Genomic DNA, 21,128 nt, shown 5'->3' on the forward strand with positions numbered 1-21,128 from the left:
TTAATCAAAAGTGGAGCAGCCGGGACACAAACCAGTAATCATTTGGGATGCCAGTGTCACAGGCAGCAGCTTTACCCGCTACACTACAACACCAGCCCCACAACTATTATTTTTTAAAGAGATCTGACTTCAGTACTAATATTTTTAAAAGACTTATTTTTATTTGAAAGGCAGAGCAATAGAGAGAAGGAATGACGGAGAGAGGGATATCTTCCATCTACTGGTACTCTATCCAAATGGCCACAACAGCTAGGACTGGGTCATACAGAAGCCAGGAGCCAGGAGCTACATCCCAGTTCCCTACATGGGTGGCAGGGGCCCAAGTACTTGATCCATCATCCATTGCCTTCCCACGAACTTTAGCAGGAAGTTAGATTAGAAGCACAAGCAGAACAGTCAAGACTCTAACTCGCACTCTGATATGGATGCCAGAGCAGCAGCTTAACCAGCTTTGCCACAGTCCTAGCCCCCTTAGTATTATAGTTGCTTTTTAAATTCTACAGCATATGATGTCTTATTATACTTAATATTAACTATGACACATATACTAATATAAGATATAAATAGAGGAAATATGGTAATGGATATATGGTAATTCTTTGGATTACTACCTCACAATTTTTATTTTGTAAACTTACAACTATCCCGAAATAAAATGTTAAAAGTAAGTTTGTGATTAAACAAAAACTCCTCTGGAGGTCTTAAAATTATACTGAAATATATTTTGAAATATATTTACAATCAAATATATTTATAATGTTTTAAAATGACACTGAAAAATTCTGGATTAACTTGTAATTTAGACAAATAATTTTCTGCTTATTGAATTCAAAGGGTGCTAATTAGTAGTCATGATGTTTGCTGTTAACGGTAACTTTAGGGTAACTGTAAGCATTTATAAATATTCAAAACTCTATGATTAGCCTATACACAATTCTTCGAAAAATAATATATTATTTTGTTCTTGCAATTAGATAAAAATAATGTATAATTAAACACACTATTTCAAAAACTTGGGGATCTTCTTTCCATTTCAGGCCACACAAATCACAGTCCACCGGAGATGCATCCTGTTATTTACAGTTCCTAACTAGAAGTTCATTATCAATTAAAGCATAAATTTATACAATATGGCCTATGAGTTATATCTGTTTTGTGGCAAGTGAAATTAAATTTCAGGATCCATGAATAACGTTTTACTAGAACTCAGTTAGGTTCATTTGTTTAGGTAGTATCTGTGCTGCTTTTACACTACAATAGCAGAAAAGTAGCCTTGCTGAGACCCTATGACTCACAATACCTAATATATTTTCTCTCTGGTTCTTGAGAGGAAACAGAGTAATGATACCTAAATGAAAGGAGATGAAATATTTTTATTGGTTAGAATCATGGAATTATTCTTATTAACTGCTTGTAGGAAATTAAAAATTCACCAATACAATTAAAATAAAAATCTCACTGGCAAATAATAAAATAGGAGAAAAATTGTAGATACGTTCAAGTTTCTACTGCCAAGAATGTTTTTTTTCACAATCGTTACATTCATTTGCCGTTTTAAAAACATCAAACTAATTTCTTGATATATATTTAATGACACATACACAGAGATATACATCGCTTTGTAAATTTTGTAGAAGCCCTCTCTCTTTTTTTGTTAAATATATACATATAAAAAGCAGCATCAAAATATACTTAACAAAATTCAGCACTTCAAACATTTTTTAACTGCCTAGCTCAGTGGCATTTTATAGTTCACTGTTATTCAAAATGCTTTTTATATTTTTAAAAATATTCAGTTCTACCAGTTATTTAATGCAAAGCTTTCTAAAATATATACCTTCACAATACTTCAGAAATCAAACAACTCCACTCACTCTGATGAGGGAGGTTCTTTTCACAATAATAAAATCTTATGCTGGCCGGAGCCGCGGCTCACTAGGCTAATCCTCCGCTTTGTGGCGCCGGCACACCGGGTTCTAGTCCCGGTTGGGGCACCGATCCTGTCCCGGTTGCCCCTCTTCCAGGCCAGCTCTCTGCTGTGGACAGGGAGTGCAGTGGAGGATGGCCCAAGTGCTTGGGCCCTGCACCCCATGGGAGACCAGGAGAAGCACCTGGCTCCTGCCATCGGATCAGCGTGGTGTGCCGGCCGCAGCGCGCCTACCGCGGCGGCCATTGGAGGGTGAACCAACGGCAAAAGGAAGCCCTTTCTCTCTGTCTCTCTCTCTCACTATCCACTCTGCCTGTTAAAAATAAAATAAATAAATAAATAAATAAATAAAATAAAATCTCATGCTAACATAGGAATAGTTAATTATAGCTATACACTGAGGTTTTTTTTTTTATTATTTTAAGATTCTTAAACCTTTTCAAAAGACACACAGATTCCATTAGTAATGACTGTCACTTTCAGAAAATAGTTCTTTTGGCTGGTGCCGTGGCTTAACATGCTAATCCTCCACCTTGCGGCGCCAGCACACCGGGTTCTATCCCGGTTGTCCCTCTTCCAGGCCAGCTCTCTGCTATGGCCCGGGAAGGCAGTGGAGGATGGCCCAAGTCCTTGGGCCTTGTACCTGCATGGGAGACCAGGAGAAGCACCTGGCTCCTGGCTTCGGATCAGCGAGATGCGCCGGCCGCAGCGGCCATTGGAGGGTGAACCAACGGCAAAAAGGAAGACCTTTCTGTCTCTCTATCTCACTATCCACTCTGCCTGTCAAAAAAAATTGAAAGAAATAGTTCTTTTAACAATTCTCCCTTCAAAATTACCACACTTTTTGGACAGGCAGAGTGGACAGTGAGAGAGAGAGAGACACAGAGAAAGGTCCTCCTTTGCCATTGGTTCATCCTCCAATGGCGCCGTGGCCAGTGCACTGTGGCCGGCGCACCACGCTGATCCAAAGGCAGGATCCAGGTGCTTCTCCTGGTCTCCCATAGGGTGCAGGGCCCAAGCACTTGGGCCATCCTCCACTGCACTCCCGGGACATAGCAGAGAGCTGGCCTGGAAGAGGGGCAACTGGGACAGAATCCGGCACCCCGACTGGGACTAGAACCCGGTGTGCCGGCGCAGCTAGGCGGAGGTTTAGCCTGTTGAGCCGCAGCACCGGCCCTACCACACCTTTTAATGGAGGTATAGTGTCTAGCCTGTAACAGAAGCAGCTGTACTTACTTTGCCTTAGTATTTGTTTTTACATTTATTAAAATGACAGGCTTTCTTAAGAAGACACAAAAGTACACATATTCAATAGATTTAATAAGTTTAAACCAAATTTTGAAATTCCCTTTCTTGGCCACTTGATGGCACTAACATTTCCAAATAAACACAATTTATTAGATTTGATATTGCCAACCTCATTTTTTTCCAGGGCATAACTATAAAACAAACAACAGTTCAAAGCTGGAATAATATTATATGTTTAATACCATAGTCACTGAGGATGTTAGCATATGCATTATATATCAAATGTATACATTTACATATACTATGAGGTCACATCATAAAGTCCATGAAAAAACAGAATTAAAAGATAAGCTTATTTTGGTACAAATATTTTTTGAAACCCATTAAGAATATTTCATAATATGTATTTTTCAAGGACTTTTTTCATATTGCATGGACTTCCAAAATTTTTTTGTACCAAAATAAGCTTATCTTTTAATTCCATTTTCCAAGAACCCTCAAATAAACGAATCCCTATAGAGGTTGAAATTAGGTTCCTTTTAAAAGTCAGACCTTCACTGGTTGAGTTCTCCATCAGCTCCACATAAAAGGTATCTGTCAGGGGCGGGGAAATTTTTTATGCCGAGAGCCATTTGATATTAATAACATCATTTGTTTGCCATACAAAATTATCAACTTAAAAAGCTAGCCTGCTATAAATTTACTGTATTTTGAGTCTCACCTGAGGTTGTTTTGGCAGGGCCAAACCAAATGATTTTGTAGGCCTTATATGACCTGTGGGCCAGATATTCCTCACTCTATGCAAGTTAAATACTTCATGTTACTTTTAAAAATGGATGATGTTTTACCTACCATAGAATTAGTGGAAACTAAAAGTAACAAACCTATAATTAAGTTTATAATTATAAATACAGAATGGACATATCATAAAAGATAGTCTGGTATGAATTTCTCTTAATAATCAGCAATAGTTTGCTACAGTTTTACTCACAGAAAGACAAGGCACTACAGTATAAATGCAGTGGAAACCATCTGAAAAGACCAGTGATATAGCTTCTGTTACACAACTATATGCTATTTTGCCAAGCAAGAGCAGTGATCTGGCTGCAGTGGCAACAGTGTTTGGAAATGATCAGATGAGCAACATTTTTTTCCAATCCTCATAACATAGATAGCTTCACACAGGGAAAGGCAAAAAGAAAAATGAAAGGCCAGGGGGAGAAATCCATTCACTGTGTAAGCCTTTGTGTCATAAGAACAGAATAAAATGAAGAAGGCAATTGTAAAACCTAGATAGGAAAGCTGAAATTTATTTTTATTACAGTGGTAATCTACAAATACTGTATTACTCCATTTTACACATTTTTAACTGTATCAGCCTACTATTGATATTGTAATATTGAGGTTTATAAATGTAGATGTCAATTTGGTAAAGAAGCAGATACAGAATAATAAAAAGTACTATATGTATAATTCGAAATCAAAAGATCCAGGGCATATTCAGTCACTTACTAGACATAATTTTGAGAAAGCCTTTCTAAACACAGTTTCCTTAAGGAAAATGCATATAATATCTAAATCAAGTAATTATGAGGATAAAATAGCATATCTGCATGAAGATGTTAAATATAATGCAAAATGCTTATAGAAAAAAGATTATTTCTCAGATATAATGCAAGGTTTTAATGATCTGAATATAAACAGTACATTCATCATTCATGTAATTTCTAAGACAGGCATATGTATTTCCTTTTTTTTTTTTTTTTTGACAGGCAGAGTTAGACAGTGAGAGAGAGAGACAGAAAGGTCTTCCTTCCGTTGGTTCACCCCCTAAATGGCTGCTACGGCCGGTGTACTGCGCTGATCCGAAGCCAGGAGCCAAGTGCTTCCTCCGGGTCTCCCATGCAGGTGTAGGGCCCAAGCACTTGGGCCATCCTCCACTGGCTTCCCGGGCCACAGCAGAGAGCTGGACTGGAAGAGGAGCAATGGGACAGAACCTGGAGTGCTGGCACCGCAGGTGGAGGATTAGCCTAGTGAGCCACAGAGTTGGCAGAGCAAACGTATTTCTAATCTGTGATAATCAAGTAGTCTACAGATTTTAATCACAATTATTCCATTCAATTAACCTGGCACTGAGAAAAGCTGGTTTTAGACATTTTATATTTGATATTTTCCCCAAAGTTTAATTTTTTAAAAAAATTCTCTATTAAATATTTGCCTTGTTTAGTCTTTTTCTCTACTGACTGTAAAGCACACATACTTTTATACTGATGCTGGGAACATGCTTAACATTGAGATAAAAATGATGATGGTGATGACTGACTGTAACCAAGAATTGTTAAGAGAAAAACAAAGCTGCAAACATTGGCAGCTAAATTGAAGACTTTTCAGGTAACATCCTAGATGGAAAATTTGTTTACAAAGTTGCTTGTGCTATAACTGAACCATTTATCATTATGGATAATATGTCCTTTTCTCCTATTAGTGATAATAATTTGCATTGTGAGCAAGTTCAAAATGGTAAGGATCTTAGGTCACCTCATATTACTATAATCAGTAACGTCACATTCTATGTTTTTATAAAAAATTTCCACACTTCATATTCAGATACTGAGGGAGGTAAAGCATACAGTATTATCTCTATTTATTGACAGAGCAACTGAAGAATAATACACTCAAGTTCAAAATTACAACAATAGCAGAACAGATGAGAAGCCATATTTTCAATTCTAACCTAGAGCTACAGAAATAGCTCAGCTGCTGACGGCTCTAACACAAACCAATATCATACAACCCAAATATCCAGGACAGTAACAATTTTCTAGTTATGATTCTGTTACGCAGACGAGCAAATAACTAAAGACAGGATACTCAAAGAAAGAAGCTTTGACTATTTCCTTATACTCAACAGAAAGCACGGCTTCATGCTTGTATATATTGTGGATCACTTGGGTCTCTGCCTTCCATATGGGAAACCTGGATTGAGTTTGGACTCCCAGCGGTTGCAAGTACTTGGGGAGTGAACTAGCAGAAGACAGACCTCTGTTCTTTTTTTTTTTTTTTGAAAGATTTTATTTATTTATTTATTTTTTATTTATTTATTTATTTATTATTATTTGAAAGTCAGAGTTGCACAGAGAGAGAAGGAGAGGCAGAGAGAGAGAGAGAGGTCTTACATCCACTGGTTCACTTCCCAACTAGCCGCAAGGGCTGGAGCTGCGCCGATCCTAAGCCAGGAGCCAGGAGCGTCCTCCAGGTCTTCCCATGTGGGTGCAGGGGCCCAAGGACTTGATCCTTCCTCTACTGATTTCCCAGGGCACAGCAGAGAGCTGGATCGGAAGTGGAGCAGCACTGCAGGCGACGGCTCCACCAGCTACACCACAGTGCCAGCCCTATGAGATCTCTCTTTCAAATAAATAAAAACAGAAAAAAAAAATTCTGGGCAAGTGATTTTTTTTAAAGTCTTACTGGGTATTGAAAATAGCGGCATCTTCTCTCTATGACTGTAACCAAATTGACTAATTTAGTAGTAACCCTTATAGAAGGTTTGAGGGAACTACCATTTATTGTGAAATGCCTTTTTAGCTCTAACACAATGGTAATTCTGCAGATTTTGACACAGAATGAAGAAATATTAAGCAAGTTACACACACTAAGTTACCAGTGCCTGAGCCTGTACATCACTTCACCATTATGAAATATTTATTCACAAGATTTCAAGGATCATATTCTATTTAGCTTGAGAGAGACTAAAATCAAATGATCAGAACCAAATCTATTATAATAGGATTTAGAAATTTCTTCTTTTTTAAAGATTTATTTATTTAGTTGAAAACTACAGAGGGAGGGAAAGGAGACAGAAAGATCTTCCATCCACTGGTTCACTTCTTAAATGGCTACAAGGGCTAGGGCTGGGCAAAGCTGAAGCCAGGAGCTTCATCCAGTTCTCCCATATGGATGGTAGGGTGCTTGGCCCAGGTGCTGCTTTCCTGAGCACTTTGATAGGGAGCTGGATGGAAAATGGAGCATCCAGAGCTCCTGCTGGCCTTTAAAAGGGAGGCTGGTGTCCCTCTGCAGAGACTTAACGTGCTGCACTACCATGCAGAAATTACATCAGTAATCAATCTCCCCATTACTATAGCGAGTCATCATGATACAAAAGCTAAAAATCTACATAATACCATATCATAAATGCAGTAACAGATCTAAGTAGTTGTTAGAGCACTTAATGATTCATTACAGTTGCAAAAAACATTTTAGTTCAGATAGAAAAGTTATCATGAAGAAAATGGAAAATTTCTACAGAAATAAGTGATTCTAACAAAAGGCAGAGGTACAGGGTTGAAATCCAAGTTCACCATTTAAGTAGAGGTCAAGGAAATGAACACAATTAGAGTAAATGAAATAATGGAAAACTCATTGTACAGTTTTACTCTCACCAGCAGCATATGAATGAGAATGGGAATTCACAGAATTGCTCCACATCCTTGCTAATATCTCATCTGTTTAATTTGAGCCATTCTAAGGGTATAGTATTCTTATACTTTCAATTTCCAGATTTAATAATTAATGATGTTGAATATGTTTTTATGTGCTTCTTGCCATCTCTATTCATTCTCTGAAATGTGTGCTCATACATTTTGCCTATTTTCATTTGGCTGTTTTCTTATTGGATCAGAAATAAGTAGGACTATTTCTGGACACCATGCTATTTCACTGGACAACTTCGCTAACTATAAGAAAAGGCCAGTCTTGATTGCCAGACTTAGTCTCCAAAATAAGGTAGTATCAATCTTCTGTTTCGTTCTTTTTCAAGGTTGTCTTGACTATTGTACTTCCATACAAATTTTAGAATACACTCTCAATTTCTACGAAACAGCTTGCTTAAGTTTTTTTGGGAGAAATTTTAACTGCGTTGGCTCCATAGATCAACTTGAGATGAATCAGCATTTTAATAATAATGAAACTTTTGATCCATGAATATAGTTTCACAAGGTATTATTTAATTTTTATCAGCAATTCCAGTGTTTCTATACTCTTTTTATATGGGTCTTCTTGAAACTGACTTCCTATTTTTTATTACTGTGAATTGTACTGTTATTACAATTTCTAATTGTTCATTCCTAATGTGTAAGAATAAAACTCAGTTTGGTAGATTCACTTTGTAAATTTCACTTGTTAGCTCTATTTATTTTTAAAGGATTTATTTTATTTATTTGACAGAATTACACAGAAAGTAGAGACAAAGAAGTCTTCCATCTGCTGGTTCACTCCCCAGATGGCTGCAACGGCCAGAGCTGCACCGATCTGAAGCCAGGAGCCAGGAGCTTCTTCCCGGGACTTAAGCCATCCTCTACTGCTTCCCAGGCCACAGCAGAGAGCTGGATCGAAAGAGGAGCAGCTGGGACTAGAACCAGAACCCATATGCGATGTCGGCACTTCAGGCCAGGGCGTTAACTCACTGTGCCTCAGCGCTGGCCCCAGTTCTATTTTTCTATATAAATAGTGTTAGTGTAAATAAAGACAGTTTTATTTATTTATTTATTTATTACCCAAGTTGATAATTCTTTTCTTTACCCTATTGTACTGCACTGAAAAGAACCTCAGGCTCAATGTTCACAGAAGTGGTGAGAGGGAACATCATTGATGTCTTCACGATCTTACAGGCAAAAGATTCCATTTCTAATCATTAGCTATGACATTAGCTATAAGTTTTCTATAGAAGGCTTTTATCAAGTTGAGAAAACTTTTGATACCCATATTGCTATCAGTTTTTATCATGAATCAATGTTGAATTTTGCCACATATTTTTCTTATAATAATTCAAATTATTTTCCTTATTTAGTTGTTACACAGTGAACTGTAGAAGCTACTTTTCAAAAAACTAAGCCAACCTTGCATTCCCTGGATAAACTCCATTTAGTCATAATACACATATTAATCTTTCTATATATTGCATTCATTATAACATTTTTAAAAAATTAATATGAATCTATGTCCACAAGTGGTATCAGCCAGCAATCATATCCGTTAATGTCTTTGGTTCTATAATCAAGATAATGACTCCTCATAAAATAAGGTGGAAAGTAGTATCCCCCTTCTCAATTTTTCTGGCTGGTTTAAACAGACATTGTATTATTTCTTCCATAAATGTTCAGTAAAATTCACTAATCAAGTGATCTGAGCCTAGAATGTTCTTTGCTGGAAATTTATTTTAACTATAAAATGAATTTGTTGAATAGACACACAGCTGTAAAAATCATCTATTTCCTCTTGTGGGCTTTATCTATTTAATCTAAGTTGTTAAAAGTTTTTGGCATAAAGTTGGTCATAATATTCCTTCATAATACTTTTAAATATGTATGGAATCTTTAATGATCTCAAAGAACCAGGTTTTGATTTCATGGTTTTTCTCTATTGGTTTTCAGTTTTCCTTTTAGTTGATTCCTGCACTGACCTTCATTATTTCCTGTCTATTGTGCACTTTTTACTTCATTTGCTTTCCTTTAAAAGAACTTTCTTAAGGTGTCAGTTGTTTGAAACTTTTCCTTTTCCAAGAATGTGTTTAGTGCTATAAATTTCCCTTATCTTTACTGATTTGCTACCTTCTACAAATTTGGTATTTTATTTTATTCACTTCAGTATATTTCCTAGTTTACCTTTCAACTTATTTTTTAACTCTGGGGTTATATAAAAGTGTATTATTGAATTTCCAAATATTTAGGACCTTTCCATTTATCTTTGTTCTATTGAGATCTCATTTAATTCTACTGTTGTCATACCAAAAACATGTCATTAGACTTGAATGCTTTTTAATTTATTGATTTGTTTTATAGCCTAGAATATCCCCTATCTTGGTAAATGTTCCATGTGTACTTAAAAAGAATGTATTTCTTCTATAGTTGGATAAAATATCCAATAATGATGTTAGGTCTCGTGTTGATGGTCTTATGTTGTTATGTCATTATTTATTTCTTGTCTACTTGTTCTGTAAGTAATTGAGAAGGGTGTTAACATTTTTTATTACAATTATGAATTTCTTAATTCTCATCAGTTTTATCAATTTTTATTTTATTTGAGTACTGGTTTTGGTGCCAAAAACATCTAGGTATTTCCCCTGCCAGAAATGAAATAACATTCTTCATCCTTGTAATATTCTTTACTCTGAAATCTATTTTGTCTGATAGTAATAAATCACTCTGGCTTTATTTTGTAAGTATTTACAAGGTATACCTTTTTAACCTTTTTTATACTTGCACCTTTAAATATAAATGGGATTTTCATAGATAATACATTGTGGGATATTGCTTTTGTTTTTTTAATCTAGTCTGATAATCTCTGACTTTCAACTGAGGCATCTAGGACATCACATTTAATATAACCATTGATATGCCTGGGTGTAAATCTGACATATTATTATTGTTTCCAAATTGTCTCATCTGTTCTTTATTTGCCTTTTCCTTTTTTGCTTCCTTTTATCTCCTTTAGTCTGATGATTTTTAATTATTCATTTAAAATTTCTTCTTTTTGGATTACAACTTCGCACACTAGTGTGTTTTTTCACAATTGCTGTAGGGCACATAATACATATCTTTGACTTGTCAAAGTCTCCTTTATCTGTTACCATATCGCTTCAAAAATAGTATAAAAACCATTAATTATACACCCATTCCTTCACTCCCAGACATTGTGCTATTACTATACATTTTACACTATGTTATAAAACCCACAATATGAAATAATCATTATGTTCCTAAATCTGTATGTATGAAATGCATGAAATTTGTATACCTTAAATAAAATTAAGGAAAAAAAAATCCACAATATATATTTTCTTCTTCAGGGATTCCAATACATGAATATTAAGCCATTTGAAGTTGTCAAAAATCTCAGTGATGTTATCTTCAAATTTTCAGTCTTTATTCTCTTTGTTCTTCATGTTACATTGTATGTATTGCTAGTTTATACTTAAACTTCACTGACCATTTCTTCTCCAGTGTCTAACCTTCTATTCATTTTTTTTTTAGTTATTTATTTGAAAATTTATTTATTTATTTGAAAAGGTTTCAGAGAGAGAGGGAGAGACAAAGAAAGACCTTCCACCTGCTTGCTGACCCCCCAGATGGCCATAACAGCCAGGAATGGGCTGCACAGAAGCATGGAGCCAGAAAATTCATCAGTTTCTCACATGGGTAGCAAGGGCCCAAACACTTGGGCTATCCTCTGCTGCTTTTCTTAGGCCATTAGCCGGGAGTTGAATTGAAAGTGGAGCATCCGGGACACAAACTGGCACTCACATGGGATTCGGTGGGGCAGCCGGGACATGAACTGCCACCCCAATGAGGTGCCAGCATCACCCACTATGCCACAATGTCGGCCCCATAGTCTTCTATTTATTAAGTATATTTCCCACATCAGACATTGAAATTTTTCTCGTCTAGAAGTCTGATTTTATGTTATCAGTCAGTCAACATATTTAATCATTCCTCTACAACCTACAGAATACAATTCCTATGGTTCTTATATTTATATTGGAAATGTGTTTATCAAATGTCACTTATTAAAAGTGTCCACTATATGATGTCTGTTTATGGCTTAGATTGAGCAAGATAGAATGAATTTATCTTCCTTCCTATAACAACTAAAATAACACATAAAATACACAAAATGATAATTTTTAAGATTTAAGACATAGGCAACAAAACAGTGATTCCTTAGAGATGGAAAATAATACCTTTTATAGAAAGTTAAGATGCTCTTTCCAATCTTGTTTTTGTGTGTGTGCATAATTTAAAAAAATAATTTTTAAGAATTATTTCTTTATTTAATAGAGTTACAGAGAGACAGAGAGATTGTCCATCCTCTGGTTCACTCTCCAAATGGCTCCAACAGCTGGGGATGGGCCAGGTGGAAACCAGGAGTCAGGAGCTTCTTTCAGGTCTCCTATGTGAGTACATTAGCCCAAGCACTTGGACCATCTTCTGCTGCTTTCCCAGGTACATTAGCAGGGAGCTAGATCAGAAGTGGAGCAGCCGGGACTTGAACCAGCACCCATATGGAATGCCAGCACTTTAGGCCAGGACTTTAACCTGCTGCACCACAATGCTGGCCCTGTAACATTACAACTTTACAAATATACATTATGTATATATTGTGTATATTTGTTTGTCTGCCTCCCAAAAGAATTTAAGATGCACAAAACCTGAGATTTTATTTTGCATCATCTTTATCTAGAACATGCCTGACACACAGATGTTCATTGAGAAAATAAATTTACAAGCAATGTTATTTTTAAATTAGTAAATAATATTTCCTTAAATGTTTTATAATTTCTATTTCTAGACATTTTGATAGTTTTCAGTTCACTGTTAAAGACTAAGTTTATTAATTTATAGCCAAATTTTGTTTCACATCCTAATTTCTCTAAAATCTCACAAAAACAGAAACCAAGGAACTTCTATAAGTAGAAGCATCTGGCCAATGCACATGTGGATTTTTAAGGTTTTTCAACTGTTCTGCATTAACTGCTCTCAATATTCAGATCAACCTATTTTAATTACAATCAGTAATCTCCTGAGAGGCAGAGAGGAGGGAGGATTTTAATTTCTCCTGTAATGAATCCTGTTCAGAAAGTAATCGGAAAATAATGCCTTGGTGGGTTAAGCTACTGTTTGTAATGTCTGCATCTCATATTGGAGTGCTGGTTTGAGCGTTGGCTGTTCCCCTTTCAAACCAGCTTCTTGATAATGCCCCTGGGAAGGCAGCAAAAGATAGCTCAAGTGTTTCGGCACCTGCCACCCATGTGGGAGACCTGGCTGGACCTCTTGGGTCCTGGCTTTGGTCTGGCCCAGCTCTGGCTGTGGCAGCCACTTGGGGAATGAACCAGTGGATGGAAGATTTTTCTCTCTTGATATATGAAGAAAAGTAATTGGAAGAACCAGAGATAACAAAGCAATCACCTTCTACCTTTAATGATATGGATGCCTGCTAAGCCATTGAGAGCACAAACTAGCTGCCGATGTGCTTCTTCACATTCAGTCCCACATTTCTTCTGCAGAGATGTCAGCAGCTCTTCCATTGTCATGGTGCTTAAAAAAAAAAAAAGGAAAAATGAAGGGGGAGGGGCAGATTGTTCAAAAGTAGAAAGAAAATCCCAGGTGTTATTTCAATGGAATCTTTTTTCACACAAGATCAATAATAAAAATTTTGCATACATTCATTTTCATCATTACGGCTTTAAATTTAATTATCTTTATTCCAACAAGCACCCTTCCCTCTCTCTGATACCATCAGAGTTTCTCCCATAACATTCAAGGGAGAATGAAGTTAGTCACAACATGACATATCAGAATGGGTGACAGAATGTGAGAATGAGTCTAAAACCCTGCACTGCAACTTAATTAATTAACTTCTTTAAACCTGAATTTTTCCTTTCATTCTGTAAAAAGGAAGATTCTCCAAGGATCAGGTCAAATATCAACTCCATCAGAAGGGTATCTAACCTAAGTCAAATAAATAGAAATTGTTTCCATTAATGTCCATAGCAATTTGTACATACATCTTAGGAGACTTACTTAACATTTGCCTTATGTTATAGAAATCTATCATCTTGTCATTTCCTTTATTTGTCTATAGTCTGATTAAGGGCAAGGAAAAAGTCAAATTTTTATAATTCTTGTAGGACGTGACAGGGTTTCTTTCTAATACCCAGTGTTAAAATGAGGTCAGTTCCTAATGTGCAATCTGATGCACAAAAGAATTTCTGGGACAATGGAGTATCATCGACATAAACTCCTTAAAGTTTTCACAAGAATAATTAGAGGTAATAATACATTTATAAGGAAAATATTTAATGTAAGCTGATTCCCTGATGTGGAAATCAAGAAATCTAATAAAAACAAAAGCCTTTCATACTTGGAGGGCAGTCAAAAAAATTACAAAAACAAACAAAAAAACAAATAAAACTACTCCAAAACAATCCACTTTTAAAAGAAATATTCAAAACCATGCAAATAATTTTACTGCAATTCTCTTTCACAAATGAGGTTCTGTACCAAAAAAAAAAAATTACCACACCAATAAAACAGCAACAAAAAATTGAAAACTAATTTAAAAGTTTGTCAGTGAAATTCTAGACTGGAAAGCTGATTACATAAACAGTTTATTATTATAATATTATCAATCAGTGTAAGAAAATGGGTAATCAAACCTTTTTTGGAGTGGCAAGAACTCCCCACGAACAGCCTGTGGGTGGCAGCAGGCCTGCCTGAGCCTAAGTAATGGGTACAGGATGGAGGTGACGGTCCTTCTGTCCAGGCTGCTGAGTTTCAGAGTCCAGTCAGAAATCTTCCTAAGTTTTACCACTGCATCCTGGCAGCACACTTCATGCTGACGATGATAGAAATGTCTTTCCACTGGAGAAAAGTGGAGCCAGTGTATTTCTTCAGTTTGAGGTGGTATTTGGATCTGCAAGAGGAAGGCAAAACAAGATCTCAATCTGAAAACTTAACTTTCCATTCCATTTCCTTTCTTCTTTCTTTTAGATATTCATAATCAATAAAAACTTAATGCACTGACTTGGTCAATCACATCTTTCTTTGCAGACCTCCAGAGTATCTTGGCAATAAAGTTGTAGAGGGGCTGAGGATTGCTCTTGCAGTAAGGCCGATACAGAAGTCGAACCCACCAGTGTTTGATACAGTAAGGTTCAATGCCAAGGAAGACCACTAACCCAAAGAGATCTGAAAAACAAAAGTTCATTGAGAATACTGTTTTGGCATTTCTTCATTATTATTTTTATTTTATTTATCCCAGAGAGAGAGAAATACAGAGAGAAGGACAGATGGATGGACAGATAGCAGACAGAGCTCACTCCATCTGCTTGTTCATTCCCCAGATGCCTGCAATAGCCAGGGCGGAGCTGGGCCAGGGTCAGTTAGGAGCCAGGTGTTAGGAGCTCAAATCAAACCTCCCATGTAGGTGGCAGAGATCCAATTACATGAGCCACCACTGCTGTTTCACAAGGTCTACAATGGTGGGCAGATGGAATTGGGAGCCAGTTCCAGGAATTAAACCCAGTCACTCCAATATGGGATGTGAATGTCTTAACTGCTTGGCCAAGCAAATGTCTATCCCTTCATTACTATTTTGAATAAGCACTTTTACAAACATTACAGAGTACTTTCCATGAATTAAAATGCAGATTTATAGCTCTCAAAGTTGAAATTCAACATTAATCCAGTTTACATGTCCAGAGAATCTACTCTGCTCTAGGTTTTGTTCCAGATGCTAAAATGTAAAGTTGACGGAATCATTACACAAAGCTTGTACTCAGTTCAAAACTACCACAGAGGTAAGACATAAAACTGCTTTATTAAGCATGCTTTGTAAGAGATACATTAATATATATCATGGTCTGAAACCAATAGATGCAAGATTTTCTGGATCAGAAAAAAAAATTCTAATCTAACATGGAGAATATTTTCTGACCCAATATTCCTCACTCTGATCCAATAATTCCACTTCCAGGAAATGAGTCTAAGATAATCATAAAAAGTATAGAAAAGATTTACTCACAGAGTCATGTTCATAGCAACAAAATAAACATTAATTCAAACAAATAAATTATCGTGTTTTTCTTTCCTGATCCATCAGGATCATGCTTTAGAGCATGGCATTTCTTATAGATCACTTGACTGGGCACATATGCTATTTTTCCCCACTTAATGTATATTAAACAACTTTCTATCTATCTATTTAGGATGACTTTTTAACATGTGGAAAATTGCTTGGGACGTAACGTTAAATGAAAAAAAAAGGAACAAAATTATGTATGCAGTATGAACTCAAATATATAACAATTTACATAGAGAAGACTGAATGTGTTTTTTTTTTTGTCAAATGAAGGTTAAGGGTAGATCTAATTTTCTTTTTTTTGTATTGTTAAAATTTTTCTTAATGTACATATATTCTCCTTAGAAGTCATAAGAAATTAATTTAAAAAAAAAAAAAACAAAAAACTATAGCCTTTCCTTCAAGATAGATTCTGAAAATGACCAACAAATATTTAGGTTCCCTTAAGTTGCTCTGATGGTTCCTGGGAGTTAGTAACATCTAAAAGAACCAAAACATTACTGCTTATAGGTAGAGATCCACAAGCTTACATTTTCAACTATATCAATCCAATTGCCTACAGGTTACTTCTTTGAAGCTCCAAAGTTGCCTCAATCTCAACATGCCAAAATCAAATTGAGAATCATTTTGCCCAAACATACTTCTCTTCTAGGTCTTCTCCATTGGTGAATATTGTCTGCATCAACAGACTTAGGCAAGTCAGAAACCTTAGCATCTCCTAATTCATCACCAAGTTTTGTTAATTTTTCCTTACCCAGTTTTCTCTTTTCTATTTACTCAGGACAAAGCTAGGTCAAATCCAAAGTGCTGGTACCACATACCTAGATGACTTACAGCAAATCTACTGATATCCCTATATATACTCTGGTGATCTTCTAAACCATTCTCCACACTGCAACTACAGAGATCTCTTAAAATACAAATCCAACCATAAAATAATCCACAACCACTGTGATTAAACCCTTTCATTAGCTCCTGTTGTTTTTAAGAAAATGAATAAAATTATGTCATGACTTACAGGTTCCTCTATCGTCCCTTTAATATCCACTATTCAGTTTCTCAACACACAATGTTTTTCTTAGCTCTTTGTACTCTATTCATACTAACTCTCTTTCAGTCTCTTGTTGCCATATGTTCATTATATTTTCTGTTCCCTCTACAATACAGAATTCTTTCTTTGCCTCTTAGCTCATGTTAATGTTTAAGTCTCTCAGTTCAGCTCACTTTCTTCTGCATCCCTAGTACACGAGGTTATAAAATAAGATATCTTGCTTATGAAACTTGATATAGTTAGAATTTTACATTTTTGGAATTTATGAGTTATCTTGATAACTATGTAAGATATGCCTAACTAATACATTTTCTAAGCTGTAAGAAAAATGAGGTTAGGGACTTTGTCTATTTTTCCTGATCACAATCCACAAAGAATAATTAGAATAACAAATGTACTGCAAAGCACTTGCTATTTAAAATCAACACTTTCAAAGAAACTAAAATAAGTAAATGATTACATAAAAGAAAAAACAACAAAACTAGAAGTAGAAGTAGCTTCTGTTCATTGATTATTTAATATCTGCCAAGTACTATGCTAAATGATTTATGTATTTTAGTATAATTAATTTTTAGAATACTTTATTTCAAAAATTAAGAAAATAAGGATTTGAATGTTTAAGTAAATTTATTGACATACAACAATAAAGCAGGATGTGAACGCAGGTTTATACTCATATATCCACCAAAGTCAAAACTTTATACATAATATAAGAGAGTACATTCTACTGACATGGAGTGCAGTGGTAGGTGGAGTGGGCAATATTCTTATTTGTTTGACTTTTCAGGTAAACTAGTAAGATTTTAGCCTGTTTGCAGGAACATACAAAAGATGTAACAAGGAGCCAGCACCGTGGCTCATTTGGTTAATCCTCCGCCTGCGGCACCAGCATCCCATATGGGCGCCGGTTTCTAGTCCCAGTTGCTCTTCTTCCAGTCCAGCTCTCTGCTGTGGCCCGGGAGGGCAGTGGAGAATGGCCCAAGTGCTTGGGCCCTGTACCCACATGGGAGACCAGGAGGAAGTACCTGGCTCCTGGCTTAAGATCGGCATAGCTCCGGCCGTGGTGGTCATTTGGAGGGTGAACCAACGGAAGGAAGACCTTTCTCTCTGTCTCTCTCTCTCACTCACTGTCTAACTCTGTCAAATAAATTAAAAAAAAAAAAAAAAAAAGATGAAACAAAATGAAAATACCCTACCCTCATTTCTTCATTCTGTATGTGGACAGTTGGGGACTGACAAGATCTCTGAGTTACTATTAATTAATAAATCATCATTCTTAACTGAAGTGGAAGGCTGCAATTTTGTTCCCCATAACCATGTCCACCAGAGACATTTGTGGGTGTCAGAATTGCAGCAGTGCTAACAGCATCTAGCAGGTAAAAGCTAAACATCTTAAAAGGTGCAGACAGTCCTCAACAAAAAATTATCTGGAATAAAATGTTGATACAGTCAAGGTTTAGAATCCATAATCCAGGGACCAGAGCTGTGGCTCACTTGGTTAATCCTCTGCCTGCGGCACTGGGATCCCATATGGGCTCTGGGTTCTAGTCCCGGTTGCTCCTCTTCCAGTCCAGCTCTCTGCTGTGGCCCAGGAGGGCAGTGGAGGATGGCCCAAGTACTTAGGCCTCGCACCCGCATGGAAGATCAGGAGGAAGCACCTGGCTCCTGGCTTCGGATCAGTGTAGCTCCGACCGTAGCGGCCATTTGGGGGATGAACCAACAGAAGGAAGACTTTTCTTTCTGTCTCTCTCTCTCACTGTCTAACTCTATCTGTCAAATAAATTAAAAAAAAAAAAAAAAAAAAAAAGAATCCCTCATCAATAATGAAAAGTAAACAACCACTGAGAATTCCACTCCCAAATACAACAGAGTAGTAAATCACAGGTTAACATCCCCAATACAAGAACTAGAAAAAAACATGCACTTTAAAAGAACAAAAGTTTTAAAATAAGACAGTTACTGAAGTAAAGAAGAAAAACAAGTAAAATTTCAGAAAGTTTGGAAAAGTCTCTTTGAGCATGAGGAAACTTTTGGGACTGATAATCTTACTGTGGAAATAGAATCATAGCTATAAACACATATATATATATAAACTTTTCAAATTTCACACTTATATACTTAGTTTTATTATGTGTCACTGATATATCAATCACAAGTTGCTTAATAAAGCTATTTCTTAAAAAAGTTACTTGGGGGCTGGCGCTATGGCACAGTAGGCTAAGCATCTGCCTATGGTGCTGGCATCCTATAAGGGTGCCAGTTCGAGCTGACAGTCCAGCTCCCTGTTGATGGCCTGAGAAAACAGTAGAAGATGGCCCAACTGCTTGGACCCCTCCACCCACATGAGAAACCAGGAAGAAGCTCTTGGCTCCTGGCTTCAGGGGCTGGCACTGTGGCACTGTGGGTAAAGCTGCTGCCTGCAGTGCTGGCATCCCATATGGGTGCCAGTTTGAGTTCCAGCTGCTCCACTTCCTATCCAGCCCCTTGCTAATGTGCCTGGGAAAGCAGCAGAAAATAGCCCAAGTCCTTGGGCTCCTGCACCCACCTGGGACATGTGGAAGAAGCTTCTGGGCCCCCTGGCTTCAGACTGGCCCAGCTCTGGCTCCTGCAGCCATTTGCGGATCAATCAGCAGATGGAAGTCCTCTCTCTTTGTCTTTCCCTCTCTTTGTCTGTAAGTTGCCTCTCAAGTAAATAAATAAATCTTTTTTAAAAAATTGCTTAAGAATCTGCTAAATGGTGACAAGAACTCAAAACACCTGCATATCTTACACTTGAATAAAGGTGTTTAAAATAAATTTTTCTAATAAAGAAAGTGATATAATCTCTTTAAAACCTGTATGTAGGAGAAGAGTACACACAAACTAAATGTCCAAGAAGACTAGTTGAAGGAAATATAACGGTATAATTAACATTTTAAATTAATTTTTAAATTATTTTAATTATTTTATAATTAATAAAATTATGGTTCCAAAACTTATGGATCTAGAAAATGAAAATTATGATCCCTATTTTTATAGAGTCAAATGAAATTAACAATCTCTCTTTTCTTTCTTTTGTTTCAGGTAGATTTGTTTTGGATTCTGTTTTGTACCTACTATTTTGAAACTGCATTCAATTTGAATGTGTATTTTTTTGATAGATTTGTTTATTTGAATGGCAGAGTTACAAAGAAGCAGAGGCAGATAAAGAGAGGTCTTCCATCCTCTGGTTCGCTCCCTAAATGTTTGCAATGGCCAGAGCTGGGCCACTCAATCAGAAGCCAGTAGCCAGGAGCTTCCTCTAGGTCTCCCCACGGATGCAGAGGCCCAAGCACCTGGGCCATCTTCTACAGCTTTCCCAGGCCATAGCAGAGAGCTGGACCAGAAGTGATGCAGCCAGGACTCGAACCTGCATCCATATGGGATGCCAGAAATGCAGGCAGCATTTTTACCTGCCACACCACAGCGCCAACCTCTGAATCTGTATGCACAAAATTTAAGCAAGTATGAAAATTGTTCAACTTAAAAAACACTATACATCTATCCTCATATATGCAAACAGAAAAATAATAAGTTTCATTTAAAAGACAAATGCTTGAAACTATTAGGAGTCAACTACAAATTCAAAGGTAAAGCACAACAGCATTTTTCCTCAAAATAATCTACCTTTTGAAATATAGGAAAAATGCAAGGAAATCACACATTACCCTCCAATCCTCTCTGTACTGGAGTGCCACTGATACACCACCGGTTGATCCCAGTTAAACGCCGAGCCATTTCAGCAGCCTGTGAGAAAGAAGTACAAAATAGAATCAGAAAAAAGGAAGAATGCAGAAGTCAGACCCATAATTATTCACAAAAAAGTCTACAAAGAGCTACACTTCAGGTGCGACACATCTATTTCTAATCTGTAGTTATTACACTTAGTGTGGAATGTAACATTCAGTGGAATGTTTCCCAATACAGCGGTTCTCATTAGTGGGAGCTGCAGTGTGGCCTGCTGGGATTCAGGGGTAGTACAAGCATACACAGAATGATGAGGCGCCCTAAAAGACTTGGTACATCTCCAAAACCAATCCATTCTCCAGATGTAAACCATTGTGTTGAGACATGATTTATAAACTCGGTTCAAATAATAGAGGGGTCAAAGAAGATACAGAACATGATAAAGCTGAATGAAAATTTTAGCCTTCAAAATAGCATTTTCTGTTACCAATTGGTCTCTCTCATTAAAACAAACAAAAAAAGCCAAAGTTGACTTTGGTTCAAAGCTACGAAAGCCTACATGAT

General features: G+C 36.6%; 1 protein-coding gene across 3 annotated transcripts in view; it reads right to left on the reverse strand.

Moving 5' to 3' along the window:
- The window catches only part of SHPRH (SNF2 histone linker PHD RING helicase), a 109,112-nt gene that overhangs the window by 59,251 nt on the left and 28,733 nt on the right, over positions 1-21,128 (reverse strand). For all 3 annotated transcript variants that reach the window (XR_009865526.1, XM_062186888.1, XM_062186886.1), the window contains exons 11-14: positions 20,546-20,624; positions 14,753-14,916; positions 14,385-14,641; positions 13,142-13,263 (exon numbers count right to left, since the gene is read on the reverse strand). Coding sequence is in view for 2 of the 3 variants with exons in the window: in XM_062186888.1 (XP_062042872.1) it covers positions 13,142-13,263; positions 14,385-14,641; positions 14,753-14,916; positions 20,546-20,624 (622 nt within the window). In the remaining variant the exon portion in view is untranslated. The remainder of the gene's footprint in view (positions 1-13,141; positions 13,264-14,384; positions 14,642-14,752; positions 14,917-20,545; positions 20,625-21,128) is intronic.

The sequence above is a fragment of the Lepus europaeus genome, chromosome 3 (genome assembly GCF_033115175.1).
Source record: "Lepus europaeus isolate LE1 chromosome 3, mLepTim1.pri, whole genome shotgun sequence".
Classification (NCBI taxonomy): domain Eukaryota; kingdom Metazoa; phylum Chordata; class Mammalia; order Lagomorpha; family Leporidae; genus Lepus; species Lepus europaeus.